General features: G+C 32.2%; 2 protein-coding genes across 3 annotated transcripts in view; both read left to right on the top strand.

The window, feature by feature from the left end:
• The window catches only part of LOC126773769 (RING finger protein nhl-1), a 440,095-nt gene extending 433,899 nt beyond the window's left edge, over window positions 1-6,196 (top strand). Inside the window, exon 11 of the transcript XR_007669770.1 lies at window positions 6,183-6,196. The gene's annotated coding sequence lies outside the window, so the exon portion shown is untranslated. The remainder of the gene's footprint in view (window positions 1-6,182) is intronic.
• LOC126773834 (serine protease persephone-like) lies at window positions 1,727-21,647 on the top strand. Of its 2 annotated transcripts, none has more exons than XM_050495038.1 (11): window positions 1,727-1,809; window positions 2,017-2,159; window positions 2,423-2,498; window positions 9,970-10,133; window positions 11,358-11,393; window positions 13,252-13,343; window positions 13,501-13,610; window positions 17,405-17,548; window positions 19,367-19,482; window positions 20,280-20,437; window positions 20,882-21,647. In XM_050495038.1, exons 2-11 carry the CDS (start codon window positions 2,096-2,098, stop codon window positions 21,053-21,055), a joined length of 1,134 nt encoding a protein of 377 aa, XP_050350995.1. In that variant the 5' UTR covers window positions 1,727-1,809; window positions 2,017-2,095; the 3' UTR covers window positions 21,056-21,647. The 2 variants fall into 2 exon arrangements, with proteins under 2 accessions (XP_050350995.1, XP_050350994.1); XM_050495037.1 differs by having other exon boundaries at window positions 1,744-1,809; window positions 1,992-2,159.
• The last annotated feature ends 269 nt before the right edge of the window (window positions 21,648-21,916 follow it).

The raw sequence follows: 21,916 nt of genomic DNA, 5'->3' as shown, positions 1-21,916 counted from the left end.
GTGGTCGTAAATGGCTCTCCACTTGAAGTTGTGAAGGAATACATCTACCTCGAGCGTCTCGGTAGCATGCGATAGCGATCCCGTGCACTCCTCGTTAAGACGGAAAGGGTACCGCTGGTTTTTACTGGATAATCCAATGTTCGGGGCGCACTCGGCACCTTGAACACCAGCGAGCCCCACATACCCCCCCCCCCCCACAGTTCCCGTGGGGGAAACGCGTAACGCGTTTTTCCAGCGTTAAAAAAAAATTGGAATACATCTACCTAGGCCAAATTATACAACTTGGCCGGCACAACTTTGAGAAAGAGGCTAAAAAAAGAATACGTTTGGGCTGGGCGAGAATGACACGAGGTTGCGTCATATTTTTGAATCGTCGATCCTACGGTCGCTTAAGACCAGGGACTTTAATCAGTGCGTCCTACCTGTAATGACTTACGGTGCCGAAACGTGGACACTCACCGTAGGACTGGTCCATAAATTATATTTACACATATAATTTATATATATAAGTCAAAAGGCTAAAAAAAAATCCGAGTCAAGAGGTTAACATAGAAATATATGTGTACATTAATATTTTAATTGAGTGTTTTAGATTTCAACACCTGAGAACGCTAATCCAGTACCATCGACATCTTCCATTTTCAAGATAACGTAAAAATAAAAACCACTAGAAGAAAATGGCAATTGCCTAAATAGGAAGATACGCTAAAAAAGAAAAACATTAAAGCTAAATTTAAAAAATAAACTGAGCCCGTTGCAAATTAAAAGAAAAAAAAACGTGCTGTCACGTATTTTTTAATGGAAATAAATATGCACCTAATGAAAAGAAATGCTAAATTATCAGATATTATTACAGAACTAATGAAACAAATCCTTGATATATAAAGATGCTGAAGCACTAGTGATAACAGAAACAAAAACAAACAATGTAACGGTTTTTAAGTGTAGTTTGAAAAACAAAAAAATATTCTAATTATTTAAAAGATACATATATAATAAAAATTAAAACGACAAATTTTAAAAATCTTCTTTAGATTTAAATCCGGAAAAATATCCATAAATAAGAAAAGTATATAGCAACATTAGACGCAACAATGACAAACTCTCTCTGTCTCAAACGCGGTTACACAATCCGTTGGTCTATTAGTTTCTCTGACTTGTCTACGCATGAAGCCAATGTTCGGCTATGAAAAGACTTTCAGCGTACTGATTGTATACACTCTGCACCTTGAGCTTCAGTCAAAAAAGGTGCGACGTCGATGATTGAACCAAAATGTAGCAATACTTTACATTTGTAAAATAATAATATTTTAAAAATATATTTTGATGAAACGAGATAGATATAGTTTCTGTCTTAACTAGGCACATTATATAAATACCAATAAAAAAACAATACAACATTATTTCATTCAACGTCAATTAATTTTAATTAACTTGTAAATACAAGTGGTTATTGAATAAAACATTTTTTTATTAATAACACAACATGAAAGGTTGCCCGCCACATATTTTCTCTAGATAATTCTTTTTTTATAAAAACACTAGCCTTATGCTTATTTTCCCGTAGCTAGTTAAATGCATAAGAGATTTTTATAATTTCGTAGCACTTTCATCTAGCCTATAGGAAATTTAAAAAATGAAAACACTACTAATTGTATCAATGAATTACGCTTCCGATAAAATTTATTCCTTATCGCATTTACATTCGCATTTATATTTGCTCATTTGCAAGTAAAGTTGTCAGCTTGTTCTACAGTAAATTGGTCATAACCCGTTACGTGAAGCCGGCGAACTGCTGTCACATTGAAAGTGATTTTAGTGTTTTATTAGTTTTATTTTGTTATTAAAATATTTTTAAATTTATCTTCTGTTTATAAAAAAAAATACTATTATTATCTTAACTTTAAATTAAAAAAATATTTGTTGATAACTTAGTGTTCTTTGATTTTATTTTCTTTAGTATTAAAATAAAACATTTCTTTTTTTTAAAGTAATTTTATTATATTTTCTCTTAAGCAAAAATCGGTGGCATTTTAATTTAAAAAGTATACAATGAAAGTGATTATTGCGGAGTAAAAACTGTTGAAGAACGAAAATGGATCTAAAAGAGTTTATTTTTTTAATTCTAATACACCAAGCTACCATAGAAGGATCAATAGGTAATGTTTTAATTTTTTTTACGAATTTTTTTATCGCCTTTAAGTATAATACGAACCAAATCACACTTATATTTTTGTATTACTGTAAAATGCAAATAAATAACATAGTATATAGTTTTAACGTAGTGATGAAACCCATGAAAACCGGTTTTGTAACTTTTGCTTATCGTACTTGGTTTGTTTATCTTTTAAACATTTGAAACAAGTGCTGGTGCATTTTTATTAGGTTAAAAAGCTTTATTAACGTAATAAGTTTATTCTAGGTGAAGACTGTGAGCCGAGTCATGATATATTAGATGGAGCTTGCAAATTGGTGACTGATTGTGAGGACGCTTTAAGGTAAGCGTTTATTATACATACGCATCTTACAAATATCTCGATTGACGGGCCGGTTGGCGTGGTTGGTTGATACTTGCCTTACCATCGAAGGTTGTGGGTTCGATTCCCAACAAGGTTTCCCAAACATTTGTGTTTATGAACATGTCTTTTTGTCCTAAATCTGGGTGTAATTATCTATATAAGTATGTATTTACAAAAGTAAAGTAAAAAGTAAAGTAGTATATGTAGTATATCAGTTGTCTGGTTTCCATAGTACAAGCTCTGCTTAGTTTGATCAGATGGCCGTGTGTGAATAATGTCCCAGGATATTATTATTATTATCTCAATATTTAACGGAATCGTTATTTTTCTTTTGCATAAGTAATTTTATCTTTTTGCATAATATAGTTTTACGTTTGGTGTAATTTATAACATTTGATTATATTATCCATAGAAATAATTATATTTATATATTTCTGTGATTTCATCTGTATTTGTACAAAGAAAAGGCTTGCAATCTGTATCTCGTAGGTAATATATGGTATGTGGGTGTAGGTATGGTTACGCCCTCCCAAGGACAACCAACGTGCTTCCGACACATTTAAAATTATTAATTCAAAATATCGACATATCAATGTGTTATTTAATTTACGTAATCAAAAGGATGTCCTTGGAGATAATAATAATAATATCCTGGGACATTTTTCACTCACGGCCATCTGATCCCAAATTAAGCTTGTACAGAGCTTGTGTTATGGAAACCAGACAACTGATACTACATATACTATTTTTCTTTTTGTAAATACATACTTATATAGATAATTACACCCAGACCCAGGACAAACAGAAATGTCCATGCACACAAATATCTGTCCTGGGTGGGAATCGAACCCACAACCTTCGGCGTGAAAGGCAAGCATCCACCAACCACGCCAACCGGCTCGTCAAAATTATATATCCACGGTACATACATATATCCACGCTAGTGTGCGCAAGCGATCCCGTGACGCCCCCTGAAGAGATTGTGAGGGTACCGCTGGTTTTGTAGTTGGTATTCCGGTGCCCCCCTACTTCATGTGGGGGAAACGCATAGCATAATAGTTAGCATTTATGATTCAGCTTACGCTCTTCGGTGATGGAAAACATCATGAGGAAACTTTCATGTGTCGCATGAAATACCGCAAGCAACCATCAAGCCACATTGAAGCAGAGTGGAATAAACTCCAAAACTTCTTTCTAAGGCCACCTGCCTTGGGCTAAAAGCAACATGGACTGTTACTTTGCTACTTTCTTAGAAAGAAAATAATTTCATAGAAAACTTTAGTGTCAGCTAAAGATGCAATCAACCACGAAATTCGAAGCCTTTAATAGCGCTTATTAACGTCTAATAACACTACCTATGTATTTTCATATCTAAGTAACCGTAGGTAAACTATAGTTTACGTTCTGAATCGATTCGGAACGTTGATTCTGCAGAGAAGAAAAGGTAAGATTATCTTTAAAAAAATTACAAATTTGCATAATATATAAATAACATTCAATTGGTTATTTCCCACTATATCCAATCAATCATTTAATCCGTTTTTGCATAACGCATTTGTGTCAGATATATGTTCAGAAACCGAGTAATAGGCTTTACTAAAAAGATTATTTTGAATAACTAGTTGAAGCTTCAAGCGGCAATTCAAATATAGAATTATTAAGACGAAAGCGTGATCGTTTTATTTTTATTATTCAATTTATATATGTACTTTTTATTTTATAATGATTAATATTGTTATATAATAAGTGCGTAATATAATATATCTACGTAATAGTTGTTATAAACAAATTACTAATATTCAATATGAGTTTGACTTACTTTGACTTACTGCCTAAAAAGAAAATCACACAACATTATATAAAAATTACCTATATTTTTCCCGATTCTGAGTAGTAATAAGTCTAGTAAAGACGTGCGACCCTATGTAAATGGCTTATACATATTGTGGAGGTGGCCAACAGGGTGGAAGGTTATTTACCTCCAAAATATATAATTAATTAATTATTAATTTAATCGATTGTTCTCATATGTGTCGTCTCTTTTATACGTGACATTGGCAGCATATTTTGCGCTCAACTAGCGATAATACACGCAAGAAAATGAAAAAAACTCCCTAACTCTCATCCGATGGAAGCAAATCCAACACGAATGGACAGAATTCAGGCGCATCACCAACGGCTTTACGTGCTTTTCGAGGGACGGCAAAATTTTCGATAAGAAAACCCAATTACTTTTTATTGGCCCGACCTGAGATTTGAATCCAGAACCTCGGGTCTGCGATCTTATATCTAGCCACAAGACCAACGAGGCAAATTATATATATAAACACACATTATAATATTAATAATATCATCTACACATTATGTGATTATATCTGCGAGTTAATTGTGCTAAAATGTAAAAGTATATATCCGATATGATTCATGCGCCACTACTTGATTATGGTATTGCGCACGAAACCTTCACGCAGGTTTGCACATGGCAGGTCTATTCCAACAGCTGGAGCACTAATAATTATAGATATAGTGCGACAATCATCTTGTGACAATCCAATGATATTGACAGGGGGTTGTAGTTTAAGGGATAACATTTATAAAACAATTACTTTTATTTTTAATATAATACATCAATGCTTATAATCGAGTTTTGTTCTATATAATTAATACCATCAACTACCAACCAACCAACCAACCAACTATTGTTAAATATATATTTTAAATGCCGATAATACATACGCATATAAGACATATATGTCTAGATAATAAGATGGATAATATTTAAGGTTATATTACTATAATTAGTAACAGCCTGTGAGTCCCACCGCTGAGCTAAGGCCTCCTTTTTTTTTGAGGAGAAGGTTTGAAGCTTATTCCACCACGCTGCTCCAATTCGGGTGGAATACACATGTGGCAGAATTTCAGTTTATAATTATCATCTTCATTAATTATATCAAATTGTTGCATGTCAAAGTCTTTATTCATACTATCATCGCCATAATCCCCATCACTATACTACATATCGATGTCGAAATAAGACAAAATTTTGAGATTGCTTGTTTTTCTATCCATCCCTAGTGTTACAATTTTACTCTTTAAGCCACACTTTGTATAAGTACGTAAACGCAAACACACGAAGAAAACAAATATACCTTTTTTATAGAATAGAAAGGCGGACGAGCATATGAGCCACCTGATGGTAAGTGATCACCAACGCACTTAGACATTGGCTTTGTAAGAAATGTCAATCATCGCTTACATAGCCAATGCGCCACCAACCTTAGGAAATAAGATTTTATGTCCCCTGTGCCTGTAATTACACTGGCTTACTCACCCTTCAAACCGGAACACAACAATATCAAGTACTGCTGTTTTGCAATATCTGATGAGTATACCTACCATCAGTAGATACCTACTGTTATGCTATATATTTAATAACATTTACTACATTAGTTGTAATGGATAGGATTTTAGGATAACTTATTTGTTATATAGCCTATCAAGACGTGACACTTGACAGTGTAGACAAGAATTCCGATTTTCGACACACGCAAAAATATCTCTATCGCATTATATAAACAGCTTCGAACTTAAATTGACATGACTAGAGATCTTCAAATAAGCTATGGTATTCATTATGGATTCAAAAAACAGCTTAAAAAGTAGTTTAAGTTCACCCCTTATGCTATTCAGTGCCGGATTAATCACGTAGCAAGATTAGTAATTGCTAGGGGCCTCGCGCAAAAGGGGTCCTCATTGATTTAAGAGAGATTTCCTTTCATCAGATCAGAGCAGATCAGGGCCCCTTCGAAAGAGTTTGCTACAGGCCCCGGGGTTGCTCAATCTGGCACTGATGCCATTGGAATAGGCAAACAAGCGGATAAAGTTTCAACTCAATCGGACGAACAGAAACGGATTTGTATAGGTATATACAAATAAGATTAGGTATTCACAGCTCCGGATTTATGCCTAGGCGTTCAAGGCACCGGCAATAACTGTTTCCGTATGGGGGGAGGGTGTCGCCTAAGGTTTTTGGATCTCTAAGTCCAGGCCTCAGTATTATATGGATGATAATACTTCTTGGAATAAAGTGACAATGTCATTATGTGTTATCTGTGACCTAATTTCAATTTGACATTCGTAATTATGAATCACGATCGTCGGATAAATATACATATTATGTAAAGAATATCCTGTATTGTATTGATACCTACGTTAAGGAAAAACTACAATGACGTCATTATTATGTAGGTATGTTATTTAATCTGAGTCAATTGCGGATTGACATGAAATAATTAATTTATTTTATCAATAAAACGTGGTTTTTCAGTGACATTGTGAATTTTTCTAAATTTATTATATATAGATATAACAACGTAATTTATTATTTTACTTTAATATATAATCAAAGTAAAATTTGCTTAGTTTAATTTAACAATTATTACGTAATTGATTTGATAGATCTTAAAAGTGATAGGAATATAAAAAGTAAAACATTGTCTATGAATAATAATTGTTTCTATCAACAATATTGATAGAAAGTGGCAATCGAGGCCTTGATTTGTCCTTGAGACGGGTCTTTAGACTCTCAAGGATAGAATACCCAACATTGTTCCCGTAATATAATTTAGACAATAATGCTGTAAGATAATTCATTTTTGAACTGATGTAAATAAAATATTGATTAATATTTTCGAGTGAAATTTTAAATAAGAGAAACAAAACTAGAAGACTTTTCCAGTAGTCCGTCCGTCTGTATGAATGTAGACTGTATATATAATAACTGTTTATTTACTTATTATTATTATTACTCTTTATTACTTATTATTTCAAGGTATGAATGTTTTAACTGCCAACAGAATAAAAACATTAATATACTTACTAATACCCGCCCGGTGACGCTGTGGAGGTCATTAGGGCCAACAGCAACCAAACAGTTCGAAAAAAAAACCTATATATGTAGTCTACAAGAGCACTGATATATAAAAAAAAACCGTAGATACACAGTCACGAACAAAAGTAACACTCGAAACTGTCACTAAGCACTCGGCGATTCTATGTAAGTAGTTATAGTTATACAAAAAACATTTTTTTTGCAAATTCAACGTTACGCGGATTGCCTAAAATTGTTTTCACAAAGCAGTGTACAAAAAGAAATAAAATTTTACAACCGAAATTAGCTGGGAGGACAAGGCATGGAGTGGAAACGAATATTATTTATACTGTTTATTATATATGTTTGTTTTATTATATTAAATATGTTTTGGGTAGGACATGTGTATAAATCAATGAAACAAATATTTACTGGTAAAATTATTTATTTAATTTTTGGTTTAAAACGTATTAGTATATTATTTATTATGGGTTTTTTTATATATCAATGTACAAGAGAAATAAAATCTTTTTCGTCAAGGGTAATGGCGCATTGATATTGCATGGGATGGTTAATATTTCTTAAAGAGTCGACGTCTATGGGCGGCGGTGACCACTTAATATCAGGTTTTTCATTTACTAATTATAATAATATTCATTATTATAATTAGTAAATGGACATGGACATGGCCTGGTGGTAGACAATCTAATTTTTTGTGCGTAGGGTTACCAACTATAAAGAAAATAAGATTAAATGTCCCTTAGAAAAATAAGATATATTTAGGAATAATTTTTTTTTTTTTATTTTTAAATATTCATTAAAATAAAATTTATATTCTTTAAGTATAAGATTTATTAAGCATCAGAAACAGTCTATTTTCTAAGTCTTTTTTTAAATGAATTTTAAATGATTTGGTAATCATAAAGGTTACAAGACAAAAGACGTGAATTTAATAATATTGCTATTACCATACTTGTATTTTTTATATTTATTTGAATTCAAAATGAAATGCTATTTATGTCGATAATAAAGTAGATTTTATTTATTTATTGTGTTGATCTTAGTATGTTTTGCAATCCATAATATGTAAACTTATTCACAATTCGGTGATTCATTTGTAAAACACAAGTCATGAAATAAACTTTCAAATTCTTGTCGAACTACCGCTTTTTCCTACTGGTTTAATTCTAAGTTAATTTTAGAACTTAATCTAGAAAAAAAAATAGTATGTAATAAATTCTTATTGTAAATGTTTCAGTGTATAAGGAAAACGATATTAATTATAAATTATTTATTATAAAACTTATATACAGGAAAATGTCTTAATTAAGTATTTCATAAACAAGAGTACTGTTTCTATATTTCGAAATTATATTTGAAATTTAATGAACATTATTATAATATTCGATACTTTTAAAATAGGTACATCATTTCATGATTTTGTAAATGTCACAGTTATAATAAATTTGCATTAATAATAACTAAGAGAAATTCGATCCAATCGTATAATGTTTAAAAAAAATTATATTTACGGAACACTATTTAAATGTTGAAATTATCGTATAACTTCATGTGATCTTATGATCACGTGATATATCAAGTTTATTTTTACAAATACCTTCAATAATCGATTGGAAGGATAAAATGATAAGACTATCAAACTGTGATACTGGTTATCACACCCAAAACAAAGTTAACGAACGGAAATAGTTTTTTTTTTACTAGTTGTACTACTAGCCTGTTAATGTTCCACTGCTGGGTGGAGGAAAACATCGTGAGGAAACCTGCATGTGTCTAATTTCATTGAAATTATGCCACATGTGTATTCTACCAATCCGCATTGGAGCAGCGTGGTGGAATAAGCTCCAAATCTTCTCCTCAAAAGGGAGAGGAGGCCTTAGCCTAGCAGTGGGACATTAACAGGCTGTTATTACTACTAGAACTTAACTATTATTTTATTCAAACTTAACTTGCAATTGCGATTGCAATTCTTCTAGTTATAGCTGTAGTAAGCTATTTTTGTCATGTCGTAACGTCCTATAATTAGAAGTGCAATCAACTTTTTTTTTATTACTATAATGTGTTTTATATATTATAATTATTGATACTTTTGTTGGACGTTCTCAATAATAACAAAGTGCTTATTAAATTATAGCCGTTTTAATACAGATATTGAATATTCGTAATCTGTTCTTGAAGGGTAGGAAGGACATTATGAGATGTCGAAGGTGCAAATGCCCACGGGAAGTTAGCGGAGATGCGCAACAATAACATTATATCGGATAAGTAATCTATTTATAAGATAGGGTTCGCTATGGGCAAAGACCTGATCGAAAAGGTCACTACACGAATGAAGGTTTTACATAATGTCGTTTTATTTTTAAACGAACTCGCCACTGAATATTCGTAACCGTAGGCAGATAAAAATACCGCCACATTTGTATCCAGCAAACCGCATTAGAACAGCTTTGTGGAATAAGTTTCAAATCTTCTCAAAATGAGTGGACGTCTTGCTCCAGCAGTTGGACTTTTGTTGTTCGCATTTACATTACTTATGTTATATTATTTTTCTTTTTACAGATACATTAAACAGACTCGCAAGCATCCCTTTCGAAGATGTGGCTTCAGCGATGATTTAGAGATTGTCTGTTGTCCAAAACCCGTATTCGAAATTTTTAACTCGGGCAAAGAGAATTCTTCAAGAGATCTAAGAACAACTACGATGGAAACGGATACATTGCATGGTGAGTACTTTGAAATAAAACAAACGACTGTGTGGACCAAAGATATGCTGTACTTGACGGCATAAAAAGTAACAATTTTCATCGAAAGCGATTGTTTAGCCATGACAGCGTAACATACTAACATACATACAGAAAGAGTGAGTTAGTGTTGGAATTTATATATAAACCATATATAAATTCTTTCTTCTTCTTGAATTTATATATAAAATATTATTATATAAATCTTTAGGTATTTCTTGAGGATATTTTGGCTTAAAAAATCACAAATTCCATAACGAAATAAATATTTACTCGAAGTAAAACTTCAAGCCTTTTTTCTTATTTATAAACATTCTGATTAACACGAATAAAAAAAAGATTTATCATGTCATGTATATTAGTAGTTATAAAGAAATGTAAAATTAGTTCAAATTAGTAACTTGTTACAAAGGAAAATTGCTCACAAAAGTTTTTATAATAAATTAAAATGAAATAAAACCTTAAATCTTAAAAAAAATAAGTTGTTAAATTGCTGTGACTTCCTGAATCCCTAATTGCAAACAGTTTCAAATACAAAAATTATCATAATACTATATAACATACATTTAATTTCGTATGAAAAAAATTTCAGGTCATTAAGCAGGATCGATTAAGTAGTACTTTTCAATTATACCTAAAAGTCAGAGGTTAAAATACAGATAGATAACAACAAATATATATAATGTATATATTTATAATGTGTATGTATATTATATTATTATATAATTATATATTTATGGAATATTTATTTATGTATCGTGTATATATATATATATATATATATATATATATATATATATTGTATCTATTTTTTTTTTATGTATTAAATAATTTGTACACCCCTACCATCCTATCTCTCTCCTCTACCAAAGGTTGCCTGGAAGAAATCGCTGTTTTAGCGATAAGGCCGCCCATTGTACATTTTTCTTTTCTTTGTTTTTGTTTTACTCCTATTATTTTTGTCTATATTGGTGTGCAATAAAGAGTATATAAATATAAATAAACAAATAAAACAAAAGATACTACATAGAAAGTGACCAAATTCGAATATACAATTTTAACAAACTGTATTTTCATTGCTCACATTTATTTGTAACAAGTTACTTAGTGACAAAAATGCTGCCACGCTAAATTCAGACAACCTTAAAATGCTAAAACAAAAAAACTACATTCTCAATTCAAATTTATGTGTTCTATTTTTTACAGGAAAAATAAAACCATCACGTAGAATTGCTGATAAAGGTTAGTCGACACTTTAACTTTTTAAATGCACTATTAAGATAATCAATGAAGTTTTATAGTTGTAAATTCAGAACGAATTACCTACTTTAAAAAATGGCTACATATTAAGCTAGGTACTCACTTAGACGTTTATATGTATAAACTATTCCAATCGAATAAGGAGTAAAGATAAACAAAGCTTACATACACATATTTGCTAATAGTTCTGCTGATTGGTCAGTTGATTAATTTAACTTTATTTATAATAAAAAACTATTCCACTTAAATAGACATAACCAGTTTCATTTAACTTCTAAAGCTCCGATTACAACTTTGCGGACCTTGAAAACGCCATTTTTTCGCGAATCCATAGAGAATATCATAGATTATTCAAGAACTCGAACAATGATATCTCGTTAATTCGATGTTAGTTGTTTATTTGTCTACGTGTCTTGTGGTTGGAACAGGCATTTGATTGAGTACTAAGTGAGTCATTGTTTATATGAGATTCAACAAATTCGAACTTTATGAATGTTTATCATCTATGTCTCTATATAAGCAATATATCATATAAATGTGACTGCCTCGTTTTTTTTTTTAACGGGTTTTTTATCCATGCGGCATGTCAAACCCATCGTACCTTAAGCTATCTTACATAGCAAATTTTATCTTTTAGGATTTATAATTACGTTACATACTGACAGACAGACATCATACTGCATATTGCTTTGGCCACTGTAGACGTAGGATCTGATAAAGCACTTTGCATAACTCCGACATTTAACCGACATATCTGAAATCTATTTATCAATGCTTCCCTAGGGTCTCCAAATTTATTACATTCTACTTAAACATGATGTATGTCATCTATCTTACCACAAACATTACAATTACGGGAATCAGCCTTTTTTATGAGAAAAAGGAAATTGTTACAAGGGTAATGACCGGAGCGAAGTCTACATAATATTTTAGTATGCGACCTACTCATTTTAATATTTTCGAACCATGGAATTTGAGGAGGCTGATTTACAATCGTTTTATACCATATACCTTTATCTTTTGACTGTCGGCCAAAATATTCTCGCCATAAAAGCCAACTTGCAGCCTTAAATGTAGGTAAAACTTCTGTAAAGCTAGGTTTAATATTGAAAATCCTTCCTTCAACACATGCCGTTTTAGCTCGCATATCAGCATCCTCGTATATCGATATGAGACGGAACCCATTGCAATCTCAGTTGCAGATTGTGTTTAAAAAAATCATGTACTTTGTTAAAACTATCAAAGGCTATCGGTACACCTCTATGTCCAGAGGCGCATCGAGCCAAATAACTGCCTCGTTGGTTTAGTGGCTTGATGCAAGGCCTGGGTTCAATTATCATGTCGGGCCAATAAAAATTTATTGGGTTTTTCTGTTAGAAAATTCTCAGTAGGAGCCCGGAGTCTGGAAGTTGAAAGTGTGTACACTCCCGTGCCTCGGAAAGCACGTAAAACCGTTGGTCCTGCGCTTGAACTCTTTCCGGTCGTGTCGGATTGCTGTCCACTCGGATTATGAGAGTTAAGGAATAGAGAGTGTACCTGTGTTTGCGCACACACTTGTGCACTATAATATCTCCTGCGTAGTTGACTAATCTATCTTGAGATTGGCAGCCGTGGTAGAAATCGGTCTGGAGGACATTATTATATAATATAAACAAGCTGGTCGGATTTAATGTCTTTTTTAGGTCAAATTAATAAATCTATACGAACTTTATGTCTCTAAAATTGTTGCCATCTCCCTCTTATATTAATGGTTTTTTTTCAGCTTGCGTAGGTTTTATTAGATTGACAGAAGTGATTTACAATAATCACAATAAGTTAAGTATGTTTTAATTTATTTCAGAATGTGAAAAAATAATCGAATCGACTATACCGCCCCTCGGATTATACATCATAGGAGGAGACTTGGCGGGCTTAGGGGAATTCCCGCACATGGTAAATATAGTATATGATATTTATATTAAAATCTTTAAGATTTCATCGTTCTATTCGCTCGTATTAGGTAATTCTACAAAATTATAACGTTTACCATACGTTCCTGATTTATTCCTCAAAAATAAAATCTATGAATAAATAATTTATGTAATTTCAGGTAGCACTTGGATATGAAATGAATGATGGTTACAAATTCATTTGTGGAGGTTCATTAGTGTCGACTAGTTTCGTCATAACGGCTGCTCATTGTCTTGATAATCTTGAGAGGTAAGTTTTTTTTTTATTTAAAATATCTTAGTAGAATACACTACATGACAATCTAATCCCTCAATCGAGGTTCTAAGAACTGAGTAACGTCCGGTTCACCCGGACGCCACCTAGCAAAATGATTCTCAAAGAGTATTGGCCCCGGTATCTGAATGGCTATAAAAAACTGTCATATCTTTGTGTATGGTCATAAAATACAATGTGCTGACCCAGAATAAATGGGGTAAAGTAAGATAAAGTACCATCTATTTATCTGATATTCTATCGCTAAACAGCAATACTTACTATTGTTGCGTTTCGGTTCGCAAGGTGAGTGAGCAAATGTAACTACAGGCATAAGAGACGTAACATCTTGGTTAGAAAGGTTGGTGCGGATTGGCGATTAAAAACTTGGTCAGTGGTTATAATTGTTTTCTATTAGATATAAATTGAATAACTTGTTACATATCATGACACATATCAATTATGTAACAAAAAATAATTGCACTGAAATAAATTTAATAGACATAAATAATATAATTAATAATAAATTGACATATGGTATCACCTATCACTTTTTTTATAAGAGACAGATAACACATTTGTTATTATATTTTCTTATTACAATATCAACCAATGTTTTGGTTGACCAGACAACTGCTTCTATTGAGCAGTATAACAATAATAATAACTTGACAACTTAAAATTTGGAATATGTTCCGATAAATTTAAATTAAATACAAAGACAATAGAGGTAGTCTCTGGTTATAATAATATTATAATAATTTGGATAGGAATTTTTATTATGACAAAATAGACTGTGAAAGCTAATAAAGGCAATAGAAATGTAAATAATAAAAATCAAAATAAAATTGTAAGCCTGGTGCGCCAAAATATTCAAGGAATTCTAGGAAAAGAACTAGAAATCGAATTGTTTTTGAATTATAACAATAGTAATATTCTGCGTTTAACTGAACATTGGCTTTTAAACTATCAAATTATGTTTAACTACACTGGGCATCAGGAAGCTAGTCTGTTCAGTAGAAAAAAAAGCAATACGCGGTGGCTCTTTAATACTTATTAGGAAAAAGTTGAAATTTAAAGAACGTAAAGATATTGTAAGCCTTTCTGTTGAGCAAACTGTAGAAATAGCCTGTGCTTTAGCGTGTCATTGTTGTATGCATATACAGGCCCCCCAGTGGACTATATGAATTATTTGAAAAAATATTGGAAGATGTTTTATTACAATTATCTGGATCTAATAAAGAAATTATTGTCTGTGGGGACTTTAATATAAATTTATTGGATAACTCAACCACAAGTATTAGGTTCAAATCTTTGTTAAATTCATATAATCTGGTAAATTTATTTACTGAATCAACTAGAATCACAGATTCCACAGCAACTTGTGTATATAATATATTCACAAATCATATTATTCCACAAAATAAAACTATTATTAATAAATTAAGTTCAGATCACTGTGGTCAAATAGCATCATCTAACTTTGAGTTAAAAATGAAAAAAAAATCACAAAAGATAGTGTACGTTCTTTTGACTACAAGCCATATAGTGAAGTTTAGAAGTAATATTGTGGGGAGTCTCCCATACTTACAATTTAATGAGAATCCCAATGTTGCATATAACACCTTGTTTAAATTAATTAGAAACAAATTCAACGCCATATTCACTTCTATAACAGTTAATAAACAAATCTTCTCAAAATTCAGTGACTGGGCAACTATTGGAATTCATAAAAGTAGGAAAAGAATGTACGAGCTTTACAATGAAAGAACGTACAATCATAGTGCTTTTGCTAATAATGTAAGTAACTATTCAAAATTATTTAAAAAAAAGTGTGATCTTTGGCAAAATCATTACATGTTAACAATAAAATAAAAAATGCACATGATAAAATAAAAATGACATGGAATATTATTTTGTATTAATTGCGAAACTTGTAGTTATTAGTAACAACAAAGTTATAAGTAATAATCGGTAAGTTGCTTCTGTTTTTGAAGAATTCTTTGGTGACGTTCCAGGTTTGACAAAAAAGTCCCTTATTTCTTTTCCAATTGTTGCCGAGTCATTGATTAAAGAAAATGTAAGAGAATCTAATGCTAACTTTAATTTCACTAGTATAAGCACTAATGATATAATAAGTACATTTATGTCATTAGAGATTAAAAAAACTGCTGATCTGTGGGGTACATCTGTAAAGGTGATCAATTTAATTATTGATGTAATTGCACCTTATCTTGCTACAATATTTAATAATTGTGTTCAATGTGGTATATTTCCTGACCTGATGAATCATAGCAAAGTAATAGCAATATTTCAATCTGGTAGTTCTTTAGACCCCAATAAAATATTTGAAATAAATATTTTAAATCAATTACTTGTTCACTTCAACAGACACAATCTGCTTCATAGAAAACAGATCGGATTCATAAGAGGTCGCTCAACAACTGACGCAGGAATCGAACTTATTACGAATATCTATGAAGCCTGGGAGGAGTCGCAGGACGCCTTAGGGATTTTCTGTGACTTATCCAAAGCCTTTTATTATCTTCAACATGATACTCTGGTCAGGATATTAAATCACTAGAGCTTTTGACTTCTTATCTTAAAAAAAGAATTCAGAAGATCGACGTTGATGGAAAAAGATCTCCTAGGATTTCCGTCGGTATGGGAGCCCTCAGGGATCAATTCTCGGACCTTTTCTAGTTCTCGTATATATAAATGACCTGCTTTTTCTTGTAGGGACATGACATAGTGTTGTTTGCTGATGATACTCCTTTAGTTTTCAAAATTAAAACAAAACAAGTACAGTATGACGATGTAAACAATGCTATCTCTGATATAGTACATTGGCTTAGTGACAATAATCTTATGTTAAATAATAAGAAAACAAAAATTGTAAAATTTAGTTCACCAAATGTAAAAAATGTAAAAGTTGATGTACTTATCAATGGGGAGTCAATGGATCCCTGTTGAGTCTACTACCTTCCTTAGCCTTACTGTTGATGCCAAGTTGCAGTGGGCCCCCCATATTAACGGATTGGACGAGTAGACTAAGCTCAGCGGCTTTAGCGGTTAAAAAAATAAGATTATTCACCGACGTTGATACGGCCTGCCTTGTATATTTTAGTTATTTTCACAGTATCATGTCTTATATATATTTGTGCTGCAAAAGAGGGCTATTCGCGCAATCTATAACCTAGGAGCTAAATAGAGATAGCAGAAATTTAAAGAAATTAAAATATTAACCGTTGCTTCTCAATACATATTATGTAATGTTGTGTATGTACGGAATAATATTAATGATTTTGTAAGAAAATGTGATACTCATAACATTGGTACAAGAAACAATCACAAATTAATTACTCCTGTTACTCGACTGCATAAAGTCAGTAACTCTTTTGTGGGGTAATGTATACGGTTCTATAACAGGATCCCAAAAAGCGTTCAAAATGCCTCAGTTGCTAAATTTAAAAAAAAAATGTAAAGGAACGCTTGTATGTTAAAGATTATTTATACAATTAATGAATTTATGAATAATAGCACACCTTGGGAATGAGAAGATTTAAGGGTTAATTCTCTTCTTTTTTTGTAAATGAAACATGGTACATGCAAAAAAAACGGATGAGTTTTTTTTGCTGGCTGGGTGTTTATTTTCCGAACCGGTGGTAGTTTCTGGTTTGACTATCAATAAGCAAGTTTAATGCTTCAATGTTGAATAAATCATTTTGATTTTGAAGGCAGTTATATTCTTAAACAATTACTAAAGTTCCCATTGTTTATTATTATTGCAGAATCGAGCCAAGTATTGTTCGTGCTGGAGTTATAGAAATCGGCGGTACAGAATTTAACAAAGAAACTGATATAAGGATAAAGGAGATCATCAAACATCCCGCATACATAAGAAGCGCCAAGTATCATGACTTGGCTCTGCTAAGGTAAGCTTCATAATATTTACATAAATATTTTATGGTTTAACGTACAATAACGCTATATATTATAAAACAAAGTACGTCTATCTTTCCAAACGGATTTTGATACGGTTTTCACCAATAAGCGGATTGATTCATGAGAAGCATTTAGATATAATTCTTTAAGGCTTTGTGTAATTGCTGAAATATGATGATGATTGTGGAAGATGTCAAAAAATTTTATGCCGAATGGAAGCGTTACTGACGTGCGCCACGTAAACCAACAGAGTTATATGTAAGTATATGTACAGTAACAGCCTGTTAATGTCCCACTGCTGGGCTAAGGCCTCCTCTCCCTTTTGAGTAGAAGGTTTTGGAGCTTATTCCACCACGCTCTACTACGGCTTGGTAGAATACACATGTGGCAGAATTTCAGTGAATTTAGACACATGCAGGTTTCCTCACAATGTTTTCCTTCACCGTATAGCACGAGATAAATTATAATCACAAACTTAGCACATGAAAATTCAGTGGTGCTTGCCCGGGTTGGAACCCACGATCATCGGTTAAGATTCACGCATTCTAACCACTGGGCCATCTCGGCTTAAGTATATGTATTAAATAAAAATGTAGTCCGTTATTCTACCCGCGCGAAAACGAAACGGTAAGCAAGTACACGTATAAACTTACGTATTCTTACGTATATTATGTAGCGATTATACAAGTTGGTGCTGAGGTCGAACGACTTTCTCTTTTTTTCAAGAAAAAAAAATATATTTGACGTTTAGTTAAAGCTGTTAAATGTCAAGCACATAAATATGAATATATTATCTGTGGCCTAGAACACTATTTTGAATCGATTTTCGAAAATAACCCTTTTATTAAATAATTGTTTATTAAACTGTGAGCAGAGTAAACTTTAGTGTGGCATAATTTAATAATTTTACAAGATTTACAAGCTACACTACAAGCTTAAATAACGAGATTATGTGCAAACAATACCGGCTTTAGAGGCGCGTAGGTACATACATACCATACCATAACATAACCAAGAAAAACTAATGCAACGAAAATGCTGTACTGAACGAAAATAAAACGGGCAACTTTAAATCTCATATTCTGTTAGGGTAGAGATCTTATATTCCCAACGTAATTAAATATTTCCTAATTGACAAATAACACAGTAGTTCGGTAAAAAAGACAAGAGTGGTTACCAGAATTCGCGTTGAGCTGAAATTCGTACTGTTATTTCGAATAATAATATTTCATATTATTTTAATTTAACCGACACTATTGATTTTGCTTTATACGCTGAACGGCTTTGAAACACACACATCTAATTAATTTAAATGATCTCTGAATATTATTAATGATATTATTAAGCTATAAGAGGCGGTAGAAGTCTCTTATGAGTTTAAAGATTCAATCTAAGCAGTCCGACTAGAGGCATCATAGGCACGTAAAGCTGTTAGTCCTAATTCTCCTGTCGAGTCTGATTGTCATTTCATCAGATGATGAGAGGCAAATAATAGACCATGCCTTGTTGTTCTAGTAGCTCTAGAGGCTCTAAATTATTTCTAAGTTATTAGGTTTTTATATTGAAAATACCCAGTAGCAGTCCGGAGTCTAGAAGTGTGTGTCTTTCCGGTCGCGTCGGATTGCTGAGAGAATAGAGAGTACATCTGTATTAGTGCACACACTTCCGCACTATAACATGTCCTGCGCAGTTGACTAAGCTCTGGTCGAAATCGGCCAGAAGGACATCATCACACTTGTGTGTTTTTCTTAACCATTAACAGCAAATAAAAAGTAACAATATTAAGAAAAATATTTATTTAATTACAGATTAGAAAGACCATTTGAAGTGTCAGTTAATTTGAATGCAATTTGTTTGTACACCAACAAGGAAGAACCTTCTGTAGCGCTGACTGTAACCGGTTGGGGAACAACCAGTATTTCGAGTAAGTTACTTGTTTAATTCTTTATACAGTACAGATACAGTAACAGCCTGTGAATGTCCCACTGCTGGGCTAAGGCCTCCTCTCCCTTTTGAGAAGGTTTGGAACTTATTCCACCACTTTATATTGGAAATTCGACACATGCAGGTTTCGTCACGATGTTTCCCTTCACCGTCAAAATCGAGATGAATTATAATAACATATCAAGCACATGAAAATTCAGTGGTGCTTGCCCGGGTTTGAACCCACGATCATCGGTTAAGATTCACGCGTTCTTACCACTGGGCCATCTCGGCTTTTTTTATGTTTTTTTTTTTTTTTTTTTATAGAATAGGAAGGTGGACGAGCATATGGGCCACCTGATGGTAAGTGGTCACCAAACGCCCTTAGACATTGGCATTGTAAGAAATGTCAACCATCGCTTATAGCCAATGCGCCACCAACCTTGGGAACTAAGATTTTATGTCCCTTGTGCCTGTAATTACACTGGCTCACTCACCCTTCAAACCGGAACACAACAATATCAAGTATTGCTGTTTTGCGGTAGAATATCTGATGAGTGGGTGGTACCTACCCAGACGAGCTTGCACAAAGCCCTACCATATTATGTATCATATCATGTATCATAGTATTGAACTCGCAAATAACCTATCAGTATCGAATGACGTCATAAAAACATGACGATTACTTCGGTGTCGTCCTTATAAAAGAAATACGTCAACAACATGATATCTCTTCTTCTACTTGAATAAAGTATATTTATGTTTTGATTATACTTTGATATTTTTTTTTATAAAAAGGAGATCTGAAGAGTTCAAAATTGTTGAAGGCTGATGTATTTGTCGTACCGACGAATACATGCAAGAAATCATACCAAAACTGGCTCAAACTGCCCCGGGAAATCATTGATGAACAAATCTGCGCTGGCGACCCGAAAGGGTTTCACGATGCTTGTCAGGTAAAGCTCTGGATATTCCGGATTCTGGATTCTGGATTAGCCCTTTCTGTAAATAATTATTAATTATTTTAGCAAATAAACAATAAAATAGACGAAGAATATAAGCAATTTATAATATGAATTCCAATTTATATAGAGTAAAAGAAGGATAACGTATAGATACGACGTTGTAATATTGATCAACAGTGATAAGCATATTAGTTTCAGCTAAAGTATTAATAGATAAAATAAATTTAAAAAAAAACATTCTTAATTATTCAGTTAACTTAAGTAGTAAATTTCAGCTGTATAATTTTAGAAGAGAAACTTCTTTGCGCACGATGACGGTCAAATGAAAGTTCAAAGGTGCAAATTTTAGTAACGTTTTAAACGTAGTTTAACTGTCACTTGTCATTGTCACCGTCCACTGACAACGCGCTTTGTTTTTTTTTGTTTTTTTGACAGGGAGACTCCGGTGGTCCTCTACAGGGTTTGACAGATAGCGACGGGTATTACCGATTGGTCGGCGTCATTTCGTTCGGTCGCGGCTGTGGCTCGACCTTGCCCGGTGTGTATACACGCATCACGAAATACCTCGACTGGATCGAGAGTGTAGTGTGGCCACAATCAAAAACTTAAAAATTAAATATCTATTTAAGTAATTAATAAGACATTATTTATGAAATATTAAATAGAAAATATATTTATATATATCGGACGGATTTAAATAACGATCGAGTTATTACTATTTCTGTATTTTTTTGTAATTTAATTATATTATTGAGTAGCTTTTAAAAAATACTATTATTTTTGAGTCCTAATATTGTAGTTGAAATAAACTATACAAATATGAAATCCAGACTTATTGTCAATAATTGATTTTGACCTCTGCCTGCTGAGGAAGTAAGTTTATCGGTGATAAGCTCGTCATTAAAAATGATTTTCAAAGAAATATATAACGTTATGTATCCACATGATTAATTTTAATTATATATATCATTGTGTTAAATCAATTATTAACCATTCGAGGATTAAAATATTACAAGATATATCATATATTTATATTTGTTACATTTTATTAAATTTATAACCTAACCATGTCTTTAATCGAGACTATAAATAAAAGATTAAAAGTATTTTATTTTGGTGTTAAGCATATACCAATTAATTATTCAAGATTGTACTATACTGTGAAGCTCTCTATTACATAATAAATGCTAATATAACTTTATATTTTTTGTTTTTTTTTTTTGGTGTTTGAGTGAACGAACCTGAGGCGTAATTTTTTTGTATAAATTCTGTAATTTTAAGCGAAAGGTAAGATAGCTACAATTAAAATCATAAAACTAATATTGCAATGCAAAGACAGTCAACAGCATTTATAATAAGGGTTTTTCGTAGTGACTTTTAAGTACCTTTCTATTTTAAAATATTCAAATAGATGATGTTGATTTTAAATATTTGTCTTTAGGCACATTGTGTATACATTTTATAGAAATA

Source organism: Nymphalis io, chromosome 15, assembly GCF_905147045.1.
Source record: "Nymphalis io chromosome 15, ilAglIoxx1.1, whole genome shotgun sequence".
NCBI lineage: Eukaryota > Metazoa > Arthropoda > Insecta > Lepidoptera > Nymphalidae > Nymphalis > Nymphalis io.
The sequence above is the reverse complement of the archived record's forward strand: the minus strand, read 5'-3'. Positions and strand labels throughout refer to the sequence as shown.

Excerpts from the sequence above, each read along its gene's own strand:
- LOC126773834 (XM_050495038.1), top strand. The coding sequence starts at position 2,096 with ATGGATCTAAAAGAGTTTATTTTTTTAATTCTAATACACCAAGCTACC. Across the intron at positions 2,160-2,422 it reads TACCATAGAAGGATCAATAG|GTGAAGACTGTGAGCCGAGT; the intron begins GTAATGTTTTAA and ends AGTTTATTCTAG. Across the intron at positions 2,499-9,969 it reads GATTGTGAGGACGCTTTAAG|ATACATTAAACAGACTCGCA; the intron begins GTAAGCGTTTAT and ends TTCTTTTTACAG.